Source organism: Salvelinus alpinus, chromosome 6 (assembly GCF_045679555.1).
Source record: "Salvelinus alpinus chromosome 6, SLU_Salpinus.1, whole genome shotgun sequence".
NCBI lineage: Eukaryota > Metazoa > Chordata > Actinopteri > Salmoniformes > Salmonidae > Salvelinus > Salvelinus alpinus.
In genome coordinates, this window is record NC_092091.1 from 48,762,168 (window position 1) to 48,776,851 (window position 14,684).

At 40.4% G+C, this 14,684-nt stretch overlaps 1 protein-coding gene across 4 annotated transcripts in view; it reads right to left on the reverse strand.

Moving 5' to 3' along the window:
- Positions 1–14,684, reverse strand: part of LOC139577586 (voltage-gated potassium channel KCNC1-like) — a 123,955-nt gene that overhangs the window by 6,620 nt on the left and 102,651 nt on the right. Inside the window, exon 4 of one of the 4 annotated variants that reach the window (XR_011675339.1) lies at positions 3,939–6,206. The exons of 2 other annotated variants lie outside the window; for them this stretch is intronic. Coding sequence is in view for 1 of the 2 variants with exons in the window: in XM_071404701.1 (XP_071260802.1) it covers positions 8,097–8,242 (146 nt within the window). In the remaining variant the exon portion in view is untranslated. Of the gene's footprint in view, positions 1–3,938; positions 6,207–7,314; positions 8,243–14,684 lie in introns of those variants that run through there. One more of the 4 variants, XM_071404701.1, reaches the window with a different exon arrangement.

Below are 14,684 nucleotides of genomic sequence, written 5' to 3' on the forward strand. Positions count from 1 at the left end.
CAACTGATCGATAGGCGATAAAGCAAACGAAATACCTGTTTTTTGCAAAGCACATCTGGCATGCATGTACACAAGATACGAAAAGGCAGAAAAGCCTGTAAGTTTTGCACAGACACACGCACAGACACCAATACAATTGGCGTGGGTGGTTTCAGTTCTTGTGGGCTGTTAGGTCTGCTGGTGTTTGTCTACCTCTTAATTCATCGGTTAGTCATAATCCAATAGGGTGCTTTTCCAGGAAAAAGGACTGAGTCAGTGATTTTGGAGGTCAATCCCATACAGGACTACAGCCCACCAGGAATGTTAGTTTAGCTTAACAAAGACCAAGAGCTGAGAGCACTTCAGAAACTATTCATACCCCTTGACTTTTTCCACATTTTATTGTGTGACAGCCTGAATTTAAAATGGATCAAATTGGGATTTTGTGTCATTGGCCTACACACAATACCCCTTAATGTCAAAGTGGAATGATGTTTTTAGAACATTTTACAAATTAATAAAAATGAAATGCTGAAATGCCTTGAGTCAATAAGTATTCAACCCCTTTGTTATGTCAAGCCTAAATAAGTTCAGGAGTAAACATTTGCTTAACAAGTCATATAATAAGTTGCATGGGCTCACTGTGTGCAATAATAGGGTTTAATTATCTGTAAGGTCCCACAGTTCGAGTAGTACATTTCAAACAGATTCAACCACAAAGACCAGGGAGGTTTTCCAAATGGGTAGATGGTAAAAAAAAAGACATTGAATTTCCCTTTGAGCGTGGTGAAGTTATTGACTACACATTGGATGGTGTGTCAATAGACCCAGTCAGTACAAAGACACAGGGATCCTTCCTAACTCAATTGCCGGAGAGGAAGGAAACAGCTCAGGGATTTCACCACGGGGCCAATGATGGCAGTTACAGAGTTTAATGGATATGATAGGAGAAAAGTGAGGATGGATCAACAAAATTGTAGTTACTCCACAACACTAACCTAAATGACAAAGTGAAAAGAAGGAAGCCTGTACAGAATAAACATATTCCAAAACATGCATCCTGTTTGCAATAAGGCACTAAAGTAAAACTGCACAAAATTTAGCAAAGAAATGTACTTTGTGTCCTTAATGCAACGCGCTATGTTGTGGGCAAATCCAACACACACATCACTGAGTACCACTCTTCATATTTTCAAGTATGGTGGTGGCTGCAATCTGGTTATGGGTGTGCTTGTCATCGGCAAGGACTAGGGAGTTTTTTGGGGGGATCAAAATAAATGGACTGGAGCTAAGCAGACACTGGGAGACAAATTCACCTTTTAGCAGGACAATAATCTAAAACACAAGTCCAAATATACACTGGAGTTACTTGCAAAGACAACATTCAATGGTCCCGAGTGGCCTACAGTTTTGGATTAAAATGGGTTGAAAATCTGGAAAATGGCTGTCTAGCAATGATCAACAACCAACTTGACAGAGGTGAACGATTTTTAAAAGAATAATCTGCAAATATTGTATAATCCAGTTGTGCAAAGCTCTTAGAGATTTACCCAGAAAGACTCACAGTTCGCTGCCAAAAGGGATTCTAACATGTATTGACTCATGGGGTATGAATACTTATGTAAATGACATATTTCTGTATTTTATTTTAAATGAATTTGCAAAAAAATCTAAAAACAGGTTTTCACTTTGTCATTATGGGGTATTGTGTGCAGATGGGTGAGATTTTTTTTTATATCTAATGCATTTTGAATTCAGGCTGTAACACAACAAAATGTGGAATAAATCAAGGGGTGTGAATACTTTATGAAGGCAGCCTACAGCCTACACACACACACACACACACACACACACACACACACACACACACACACACACACACACACACACACACACACACACACACACACACACACACACACACACACACACACACACACACAGATAGGCAACATGGAGGAAAAAATGAGACATGAAACAGGGCGAAGCACGGAATCACAAGACACACACGCAAACACAAAACACAGTTACACACACACACACATTGCGAAAACACAGAGCGAAACAGCACACAGAAGACAAAACACATTCTTACACTGAGAAGTGATCAGCTGCCTTCCTCCTCTTATTTAGTATTTTTCTTTCTTCCTCAAACTGTCCTCCATTTCATGGTTCTTCCTTTGATGACAATCCTTTTTTAATATACAGTTCCTACTCCCCCCCCCCCCCAAAACATCATACGTAATGTCTGACAGTCTTTCTGTCCATTTCCTATCCTCGGGAGACGTTTGTAATCCACCTTTAGGGAAGATGGAACTTTAACGTTTATGGTGGGGGTCTTTTCATTTTCCCCAAAGTCTGTTGTTTCATTTTGGGGTTTTGTAATGGAAGCAGTAGAGATAGCACATCTCAAAATACCAATTAAAAAAATAATAGGAGAAGGTGGAGAGGTCGAGATGGGGTGAAACGTGTGTGTCGGAGGGAGAGGAGAGTGGAGGGATAAAACAATCTCAGAATCACATAACGGTACATACTGTAGGTGAGCTGGGATGAGGACACAGGACATACAATATTTACAGGTCCATACATACAGTAGAGAGGAAGCAAAACATTTCAAACCTTCTCTCTGTTCGGCTCTGATAGACATTACGTCTGGAAGCACTGATTTAAACCAACATAGAGAGAAATATACCTGAGTTGTGAATGGAGGGAGACTGACGAAGAGAGGGAAAGGGGAAATGTGGAAAAGGGGGAAGACAGAGGTGTAGTCAAAAACATTGCACTGATGATATTATTAAATTAATTTCTACGTCAGTTGATGGCTAGACTACAAACATCCTCCATTTTAGCATCTTAAAGTAATTCTCCCTTCTTAGGATTGGTAAAAAAGTGGCTAAAGAACTTCTTCCCAGTTTTTTTTAATCTGCAATGATTGAACAAGAACATGCTATGATACACAGACCTGAACATCACTCTACTAACTGAAACCACTAACTAAACCATCAACTTTCCCATCAATAATGAGCAAAATAACCACCTATCACAACAGCCTCTACTGATCCATTCTAGAATGTCACATGCTCGCCTCCTACTGCTTGTCAAAGAGCAGCACCCTCCTGTCCCAGTGACAATGGGGGAAAATTCACCACCCATCGGGGCACAGACAATCAATTCAATATCTATTCCACGTTGTGCCCAGTGGGTATTGACTATTCCTATCCCCTATAATAGGGCTCTGGTCAAAAGTAGTGCACTATATAGGGACTAGGGTGCCATTTCAGATGCAAACTAAGTTTAAAAAATGTGCAGGATGCACAAGGATGTAGCATAAGTATTTTTGTTGAGTCATGTATCTGTCTGTAGCCTACGGTTGGTTACGTGTGAATTCTACCTCCAGGGGGGAAGTATAGTCTATTTGTAGATTGTTAGTGACAGTTGAGGTTCGTTTTGCTATCTTCTTTGACTCAATATGTGTCCTAAACTAATAACCTGTAACCTGGGATATGATGTGCATTTAAATGTTACTTCGTTTTGCTACACCTTGTGGTTACTTATTATCAAGAGAAAGGATCACTAATAATGTAGATGTTGTGTGAGCTTTCCCTTCACATAGGGGAGGTTAGGGGAATTTGGGACCTGCTCAAAAGTAGTAACGTCGGTTACTTTCAAACGCTAAACCCCTAAATGTTGGGTATGTACTGTATCTCAGGATATTTCAAGCAAGAGGGGGCCAGGAGAGGATGGACTGATGGAACAAGAGAGAGGGAGAACAGAGAGGAGAGAAAGTGATGAAGTGTGTTGAAAAGTCGGTCAGGTTTGGGTGGGCTTTGGCCGATGTGGTTTCACCGGAGGGGCAATTGAGTTTTGAAGACGTTTTCTGATTAACGTGGAAAAAGGAAGAAGTAGATGATTTTTTTCTCTAGTATTAATTCACAGTTACTGCTTCTTTTTGCATATACCTGATAAGCACTGGGCTCTCAGAATAGTTCTCTGTAAAAAGATAACAAAAATTAGAAATCATAAAGTAAATATTATTACCAGTTAGTCTAGTAAGGTCTATAAGAAATAACAGAGCAGCTACACAAGACCACTGGTTACCCTTCCCCATCCTTAAAAAATACAACTTTCCCAAACCCCCTCCCCATTAGGGTACCAATGGTCTCTTCCACCCTATAACATCTTAACATGCATATATAAGCTCAACTCTTCTCAGACAAAACTGTGAGAGGCGAGTGCTTTTTCCCCCTAATAGCATGCTGTTAGTCTATATGTTGTGTATAGAAATATACACATTCATATGCACTTAATATATACAGTAAATATATACACAATCATTAAGCTCATGATCAAATCTGATGTCTTCTCAAATCATATTTCCTTGATGTTGGATATAGACATATCAATTCCTTATTGCTTGCAATGGAAACCCCATGCAGATTGAAATAACTCAAAACTTTACAACTGTACAGAACATTTGGACCAATAACAGGTATAAGAAGAATTCCTATAATTAAAGAACAAACACCCAAAGCACTAGATCAAGGGAGAAGACAAGGGAGGGATGTAGGGATGAAGAGAGAACATTAGAAAATATTGATTTTGTAGTTTGTAGACTGGTGTCTGGGTGTCAGCAAAACCATATATAGGGAATATATCTATGTATACTACCATATATAACTATATTATCATATATATTACTCTAGTGCAAGTTGGGGTGAATTCCATTTATATTATATCAACTCTGGAGGTGAATAAAAATGCAAACCATGAATTGAAAACAATCCGACATTTAATATAACAGGCCATTTTCAATGAATGAATTGAGATTCAATGCATCTCCTGAATTGACTGCAATCAAAATGGAATCCACACCAACCATAGTTACAGGTCAAGCTGTCACCCTCCCTGACACTCCCACCTCAAACTCAAACTCTACACAGATGAAGGCTTTTCAGATTCTCGCGCACTACTATTAGATTAGCATGGTCCCAGATCTGTTTGTGCTGTCTAGCCAACTCCTATGTCATTGGCAAGCTAATGTGACAATGAGTGACAAAGACTTGGTTATAGAGCACGAACTGACTGGCAATCAGGCTACTATTGGATAAGTACAGATGCAGATATGGAGCTATGTCATGTGACTCATGACAACAGTTCATATTCTAATCTAATAAACGTCAAACCTCCTCACAGCATCACTTGAGCCTGTAGAGGATACAGTTCTCAACCTAATGAGTCCTGAGCTTTGAATTATCTAAAGGTTTTGTCTTATTGTATTTTTTTTTGCTTCGCTCGCTGAACGAGGTTGCCCTAATAGCCTTTTTAGCTTAACGCTATCTAGAGTGTATACAGTCGACACCTGTATATGGCTAATGCTAATGTTGGTCATAGAGAATGCCCTTTCTGCGAAATGTGAAAAGATTTCACCTTCAGTCCTTACACAACCCTCTGTCTTTAGTGAGAGAGGAGCAGGTGGCAGAGTGAGAGATGAGGAGGGGGAGAAATGGGAATGTCAAACCAAAAAAATCACATAAAATCAAACTGACAAGTTTCAAGCAACAGAACTGGATATAACCAGTTAGAGACATAAGCATTACCTTAATAGATTGCAACATTCGATGCCAATAAATATCAATAATAAAATCGACGGTAACATCGGAAAATACAAAAATAAAAATTTCTGTAAATCAACCGCTTAAATGAAAATATACAATCCATAAGAATGACAATAATTTAAATGTCGACATTGGGTATATCAAGATAGAATGTTTTTAACATTGTCACTATAACCTCGTCATCTTCTACATTTCAACAAACAATTTCAAAAGAAATCAGGATTTTAAGAAGTTTTGGTCTCTTTTTTTCTAATGTCTGGTATGGAGGGAAAACATTTGTCCTCCTTCAACACTTCATTTGCCTTCCTTTTTTTTCCCAGAAAACAGTGAGAAAGAAAGGAATGATCTGTAATTCTGATGAATTGGCACTCTTGCATCTTGGGCCAGAGGTAGATGCATGTCTGTGCACACAAAACCACACAACTCCCATGTGTGCCACAGATATACAGCATACAGCACATCTCCATAGGATTAACTATACATAGATACAAATATATTTCTATACATTGCATATTTCTATATATGTATATTGCCTTTTTTGTTCATTTTGTCATTGATTCGTTCTGTTCTTCTACCAAGCGCTGTCAGTCCATCCTCCATTCACGGTGCCCTCTTTTTATGTGAGGTGCGATGGTTCAGCAGCCAGGACCGGGAGGTGGGGGGTGGGAGGAGAGTCAAAAAGGACAAAAGAGAAAAAGAAAAAAGAAAACTGAAAAAATCACTACACTCAAATCATAAGAGTCATTGTGAGTGTGGCAATGTGGTGAAATGCTCGATACAGGAAGACAACGAAGGATTGAGGAAGTGGAGGGAGATCGTTGATGAAGATGAAAAAGACCGAAACTGATCTCTCGTCTAACGGGTGACCCGAAGCCACTTCTGATTATAGCCAAACCCTCCTGACACTGACATGTGCAGACTGTATAGTTTGATAAGTGTACAGATTGATTTCTGAAGAGCCATATTTAGAAAAAGAGAAAGAAGCTACATTTAATTTCACGCATCTGCATACAAGAGGGCAGGCAGGGCCGGTATATGGTCAATGATGAGAAATACTGATCTCTGCTTCGATGGCCCCGCCCCTTTTACTGCTCCCGACCAATGGGAATGAGAGTTCCACCCCCCACCCCTTCTTCTCTACCACCCCTAACCCCGCCTCCTAGAGAAAGAAGAGAGAATCCCTCCATCCCTTCTAATCCTCACAACCATTATAAAAATAGTTTGTTATTATGTCCAACCTCTCTGTGGGTTAGGATGCTACTCGGAACCTCTTCTTTAAAACAATGATGGTTGTTGTTCAGGCTTTCATCAGAGTCTGTGTATTGCACAAAAGCCCCAGAACGCTTCGCGTTCTCTCCAGCTCTCTACATGGCACTGATAATATCAATAATGATAATAATAATAGTAGTGAATGAACGCTAGAATAATACAACTCTCTAGCAACCCCCCCCCCCCAGCTTTTAAAATGATACATTGCTGTTTGATCGGTCGGTGAGTCTCTATAAGTGTATGTGTATGATAAGGTCTATTTTCAACACACAGAAACACATTTAACGGTCCAATGAGTCAACTCCCCTGGGAGATCTAGCACTAACCAGTACATGGCTTGTTTTATGGGTGATACTAAAAAATACCTTTCTTATTTTGGGCTTGCCTCTTTTCTTTTCAAAGATTTTCTGTTAAATATAAGAATTTCTTTGTGTGATTTTTATTTCTACTGTTTTTCGTTCGATTTTTTCTTCAGAAAACAAATGCATGCATTTTAGTATATATTAGATATTTTGTTGGTGTTAGTTAGTGTAAGTGTGTTCTTCTCCCAAATACAAGAGGTGTGTGTGTGTGTGAGTGGATGAGTTTGCTGTTGAGGCTTGATGACGTGTGGAGGTGTAGAGTATTAGAAGAAGTCTCATTTGACTAAGGAGCTCTTTAGGATTAGTGGTAATATGGAGTGCAAGAACAGCACACATTTAGTATAATATTGTAGCTCACTACATTATTTATCAGTCTAAATCGCTAACCTACACTCAATCCCTGTTAATAAGGCAGGTGTGTGAGAGTATATGTGTGTGCGTGTTTGTGAGAGAGAGAAAGAGAGAGAGAGTATACGTGTGTGTGTGTGTGCGTTGATGAGTGTGTGTGCGTGTGTGTGTGTTCTCATTGCTCCATCAGGTGTAACATTGCTGGAGACTAACACCGAATACCTCTTAACATTTTGCTTCGGCTTAACATATTGCACGTTGCATGTGGTGGGAAAGTGCATGTAGTCTTAGAATGAATAGCAAAAAATATCCACTAAGTCCCTTATACACTGGATGCCCGCCTCTACCTGGCTTTCAATAAAGAACATTATTACATGTGGCTAAATGGCACCCCCTACAGTTCATTATCATTATCACTATAGGACTAATATCAGTACTGGGATTACAGTGGTGTTGGTATGTCTCTCTTTCCTGATGCTCCTTCTGTAGTTGACTTGTTGGCTTGCTTCTCCACATCATGACGCTACAAAATGGAGGGGATGGGGGAGTGACAGCGGCGGAGGTTGGTTCCCGGGGGCTCGAAAGGGTTGGTGATGGGGGTGAGGCGCATGGGGGCTCCTGACATGCCCGAAATGTTATTGAGGCTGTGGGACTTCTCATAACCTGTCGCTGTGGTGACCGGGTTGTCATGTTTACAGGGTTACATTAGGTTAGAGGTCAAGGGGTTACCGTAGAGGTGACAGAGGTTATCAACAGTGGTGTTTTGGGGAAAGTAGTATTTGGGTTAAAATTAGTTTAAATGCAGGACATTTGGTACAAAATAAATATTAAGTAAAATTGCATAAATGTTTGTGGTTAATTTAAATGTTTTAATGATTATTATGTTATTTGTTCATGTTTAAGGAGGACATGGATATAATTTGGATGACAAAGATGTGGTGTTAAAATATATAATGGGTTAGAAATAGCATGGAATAACAATTGTTATGAATAAAAAGGTTTCAAAAAACAAAAACAATTAAAACCCAAATCATACCAAATCAAGTCAAATCAACAGTCAAACCAAAAATTCAAATCAAGTTTTAAGGCCAAAGAAAACAAACAGACAGACAAGGGACAGAGAGAAAGACAGACAGAGACAGACAGACGGGAGAGACAGGACAAAACAGGAAAATGAGTTATGAAAATATGTCATCAAAATCTTGCCACATCAATACAAAATGGTGCTCTCTGTCAGTAGTGCCAGCATACACAGTACAACACAGTAAAGTACAACACAGTAGAGTACAGTGGAATATAGTAGAGGGGAGAGTACTGATGGATAAAACAGCTGGTGTCAAGCTCCAGTGACTTTTAGCTCCCTCTGGCACACACAAAGAGAGGGAAGAACACTCATGTGTCTCTTAGAAAAAGGAGAGAGAGAGAGGGCAGACTCAGCATCCAGATGTTTTAGCCTCCAACACTGAATTCTAAACCTCCAGACAGACAGACTTACGACAGACAGAGGGACAGACAGACAGACAGGGCAACAGTACATACAGTCAAAGCTCTATTCAGCACCTCCCCAGAATAACAACGTGACCAACTTGGACCTGGTGAAGTCGTCAGGATTTGGGAACAGAAACATAAGCAGAACATTTACTGTGTGTGTGTGTGCTGTCTGAAGACCGTATGAAAACACTGACAGCTTCACCGGGCCCAACAGAACCTGGCTGCCTCTCCCTTATTCACCCTTTACACCTACCTCTCAGAGCCCCCATCACATTAGTAATGATCTCGTATTAGTTTGACCTTTAGATCAAAACAAATAAAATTAATAAGATAATATTTGAATGTCCAGAGGTGACCTGATCAGAGATCAGCACTCCTACTCTGAGACGGTTTGTGAATGCAGGACCATACTTCCTCTCATGGTCCAAGCCTGCCTTCTTCCCTTCCTCCTTCTCCTCCTTCCCAGCGATGTAGTAGAACGCAAACATAAAACACAGTTTTTGCACCTTTTCATGTTGTGGATAGCCTCTATGCACATATTATTATGCTAGATTAGGGTTCGAATTTGCATTACTCCCAACTAGTCATTGTGGCTGGAGTTCAGAATGTAGTTTTTGTCACTACTGTACATCTCTGCTTCCTCAGCATTTCCAACAACTTGTGTTGGTCTGTTTGACATTTTTAAAGAACAGATGTCATTAACCTGGAGAATGATCAGGTAGGGTAAAATAGATCAAGGCTTGACACAAGCTCAAGCTGTTGTTGCATCTTCTAAAATCTCACACCACCCCTTTAAGGGTGAGCCTAAATTCAACCACCTTTTAAGAGTGAGCCAAATTCTAACACCATCCCTTTAAGAGTGAGCCAAAGGTCACATTCCCCTGCTCAGACGTTGCATGCATCAACCAATGGTTGCGTGCCACATCATTGACGGTGCTGTCAGCAACATCTGAGCAGGGGAACATGACCAATATCTAACACCACCCCTTTAAGAGCAAGCCAAAATCTAACACCACCCCTTTAAGAGTGAGTCTATCTCTTTCCAGATACAATTTAGACGAAACTTTGTGTGTGTCTGTGTTTGTTGTGAAGTTACAATAGAGCAGCAATCTGGATATAAACCTCCCCACACATGACCAAGCAGTAGAATCCTCAGGTCAGGTGGCATAACAGGATAGGTTTGATCATCCTCTGTTCTCTAAACTCAAAGCAGCCATATCTCCTCCTAAGGTGTCCTTTCTTTGTGTTGTTTTTGTTGTCGTGAATGACTTTTTCCCCATCGTTACTGATAATAGAGAATGTGTTCCCGGGCAGGAGAATGAATGAGGGCGGAAAGACAGCCACAGCACATGTCATCAAACATGAAATTGGGATCCAATTCAATCAATCACGGATAAAGAGAAACCACACCGTGGTTTACGCTGTATACAAGGTCTCACAGACATTGTCATTGGATATTTTGATTTCGTAAAACCACATCTACCCTTAAAATACAGCATCAACATTCTGTATGAAACCTGCAGCCCTGCTGAAATAAACAGCATAGACCAGCATAAATTTCAAGCTGGTCTATGCTGGTCCATACTGGTCAGTGCTGGTCGGATGCTGGTCTAGCTGGTCTGACCAGCATGTTCTGGTTCTGCTGGCCAACCAGTGTGGTCTAGCTGGTCAAGCTGGTCTGACCAGCATGGTCTAGCTGGTTATGCTGGCAGACCAGCCTTTGTTGTGTTTCCGTTCTGTTTTCGCTGATGACCAGCCTTCATTGTGTTTTTGCTGGTGACCAGCATAAGCTGAAGCAAAACCAGCATCAAGTCACATTTATGCTGGCTTACAAAGTGATGTTTAATTCCTATTGGAATCCAACCAGAGTGGATTCCCACAGTCTGCACTCAGAATGACTGCCAGGGTTTAGAAGATGAGGGTTGTTCAAAATTGTGACGCAGTTGTCAAGTCAACACGTCCGTCAGTGCTGCTGTGAACCGCATCACAAGAGACGTCCCAAATGGGAGATGTATATATATATATTTTTTTTTAAATCTCAACGTTTGAGTTGCTTTGTGAATCACTAAATTAGCTCGATGTGATTTTACTGCAACGCTGCTCATTGCATCCGAGTTGCTTCTTGACATAGGCGTTTCAAAGAGCTGTCAGTCAAGTTCGAGCTCATGAATATAAGCTCCCCACCCCCTCATCCTGTCTTTTAAAACTTCCTGGTAGTTAGCCATGAGAGAAAAGGTACTTTTCAGAATGACTGTTCAGGACCGTTGGGTGCCATGTAGAACCCTTTGATTTGTCTCTATAGGGGAACCTTTCGATTTCCATTTAGAACCCTCTCATTAAGAACCCTCTGGTTCCCGGTAGAACCGATGACAGGTTCTACAGTTATACTTATAGGATACTACAGATGTGCCTGAAGTATCCTATAAGTATAAGTTACCTGCTACTGAGTTGCAGTAAACATACAGTGGGGCCATATTTGTTAACATAAGCAAGCATTTAATGTTAAATGGGTTCTCATGCACAAAATGTGTATCAGCCAATGAAAAGTGTTTATTTACATGCATGTGACGCAAAATTGTACTGGTCCCATCAAATAAGGATGAATATGTATGAACTTTCCAATTTGTAAGTCGCTCTGGATAAGAGCGTCTGCTAAATGACTTAAAAATGTAAAATGTAAAAAAAATAACATAGCACATGTTAGCCCTATACTAACCTCAACAAATCGTACTGATTATGTCCTGGCACAACTTCTTCATCAACCTATAAAAGATTTTACACTTTATATCGACCAACCAATGTCATTTCTTAACCCTGGACACTAGAGGGATATTTTAAACCTACAAATTCCAGATTTACTACTGTAACAAATTGTTGTGTGACAATATTGTTCTGATGCATCCTTGATTAGGCTACTAGCTACTACTAACGTAAGACACCATTTTCACGTATGACAAAACCCGGCGTTTTTGTTTACCAGTTTCACACACATCCATGTGCTTTTATGGGGACAATATAAATGAGGTCCTTACAACAACAAAAACCTGTTCACTGCCGGTCCTTGATGCTCGATTCAAAATGCATGTGATGAAGTGGATGATTCTAATAATGCACAGCCTACTAAACATTGTAGCCCTACATTTAGGTGTACACGTCCATGTAATATAGCCTATGCAATATGATAATTAGACAATAGCAGTGTGTTTGTGTGCAGGCTGAAGAAGGTAGCTCCTTATTAAATTCATTCATAATCTTAATTTTCAAACTGTTGGCTGTACGTCCCTTTTCAACACAATAGCAGTGCTTGACTTGGGCAGGAGCTCACCAGAACTGAGCACTTGCACCTCAAATGTTGTAATGCTTGAGTTCCTGCACCCCTTATCAAATATTAGCTCAAAAGTATTGTACAGTTCCTGCACTTAAATATATACAGTACCGGCACCCAAAATGAGTACCGGCACCTATTTTAGTCCAAGTCAAGCACTAAACACTAACACAATACATGTAAATCAACATTTTAAAAGGGGGGGAAACTCATGTGAGATTCAAACCGTTGCCACAATCTGTGACAATTACGTGGACTAGGCACTTTACACAGAGAGCAATTTGACCAGTCAGTCAAATACACGTGATAGTTGCTTTGACGATCAGATCTGTTGGACTTAGTTATGTTAAGGACACTTCCATCCATGAACAAGTGTTGGAACGCATCCAACTACTTTGACGATTTTAATTGGCTGACGCACCTGTGCCAGGATATAATCAGTACCACCTGTTGAAGTTAGCATAGGGTTAATTTGTACGATGTTATCTGATGGGACCAGCTACAATTTAGCGTTTGATCACACGCAAGTAAATCAACGCTTTCCATTGGCTGACATGCATTTTGTGCATGAGAACCCATTTAACTTTAAACGCTTGCTTTTTTACGGTTGAATTAAGGTGCTATTGTTGTAAAATGACTTGTTTACCTTACTTTCACTGCACTTTGAAATGTAGGTGGGGGCAATGTGCTGGTGAGGCTCATTAGCATATTTGGAGGCATGGTCTAAAATATGTTGTATTTGTGCCAATTGTTTGTGGAAGTATTGTGCCAAGTTTAAGTGTTTTATCGTTATGTTGATGAAGGTTGAGGTAGAACTATCGTACAGTGCAGTGTGCCGCCGCGATCACTGCTCAATGAGTGCAGTCCATAGACATTGAAAACCGGTGCAATCATCTAGGTGTAGCGTGTGGTGTCTGGAAGTTGGAAAAGATGGCGAGTAGTGCAGACGAAATGGAGAAAAAGTTGGTGAAGCAACAGCTGTGCTAGAATGCGAACAATATGGGTGTCGGTTCTGATGGTATGGAGCGGTAGGATGAGGGTCAAGGACTGAAATGGTCTGTAGTGGGAAAGACATAGGAAGAAGAGAGATCATGATACTGAAAGCAGTGGAGCATTTAGTTAAGAAAGCATAAAGAGCGCCAAGGTAGGTAGAAAGCAAAAGTAATAATGTGTTGGAGTGGAAAGCGGTGACAGGGTTTTATGAGACCACAGGGCCTCATTTACACCCTGACTAACTAATGCCGTAGAAAAAGAGGTAGGTCAAATTAGCTCGGTTCATTGGAAATGGTACAGTTGAAGTCAGAAGTTTACAGACACCTTAGCCAAATACATTTAAACTCAGTTTTTCACAATTCCTGACATTTAATCCTAGTAAAAATTCCCAGTCTTAGGTGAGTTAGGATCACCACTTTATTTTAAGAATGTGAAACATCAGAATAATAGTAGAGAGAATGATTTATTTAAGCTTTTATTTCTTTCATCACATTCCCAGTGGGTCAGAGGTTTACATACACTCAATTACTATTTGGTAGCGTTGCCTTTAAATTGTTTAACTTGGGTCAAACATTTCGGGTAGCCTTCCACAAGCTTCCCACAATAAGTTCGGTGACTTTTGGCCCATTCCTCTGGGGAAAGCTGGTGTAACTGAGTCAGGTTTGTAGGCCTCCTTGCTCGCACATGCTTTTTCAGTTCTGCCCACAAGTTTTCTATGGGATTGAGGTCATGGCTTTGTGATGGCCACTCCAATACCTTGACTTTGTTGTCCTTAAGCCATTTTGCCACAACTTTGGAAGTATGCTTGGGGTCATTGTCCATTTGGAAGACCCATTTGTGACCAAGCTTTAACTTTCTGACTGATGTCTTGTTGCTTCAATATATCCACATAATTTTCCGACCTCATGATGCCATCTATTTTGTGAAGTGCACCAGTCCCTTCTGCAGCAAAACACCCCCACAACATGATGCTGCCACCTCCCCCTTTTTCCTCCAAACATAATGATGGTCATTATGGCCAAAGAATTCTATTTGTCTCATCAGACCAGAGGACATTTCTCCAAAAAGTACGATCTTTGTCCCCATGTGCAGTTGCAAACCTTAGTCTTGGCTTTTATATGGTAGTTTCGGAGCAGCGGCTTTTTCCTTGCTGAGCGGCCTTTCAGGTTATGTCGATATAGAACTAATTTTACTGTGGATATAGATATTTTGTACCTGTTTCCTCCAGCATCTTCACACGGTCCTTTGCTGTTGTTCTGGGATTGATTTGCACTTTTCGCACCAGAGTACGTTCATCTCTAG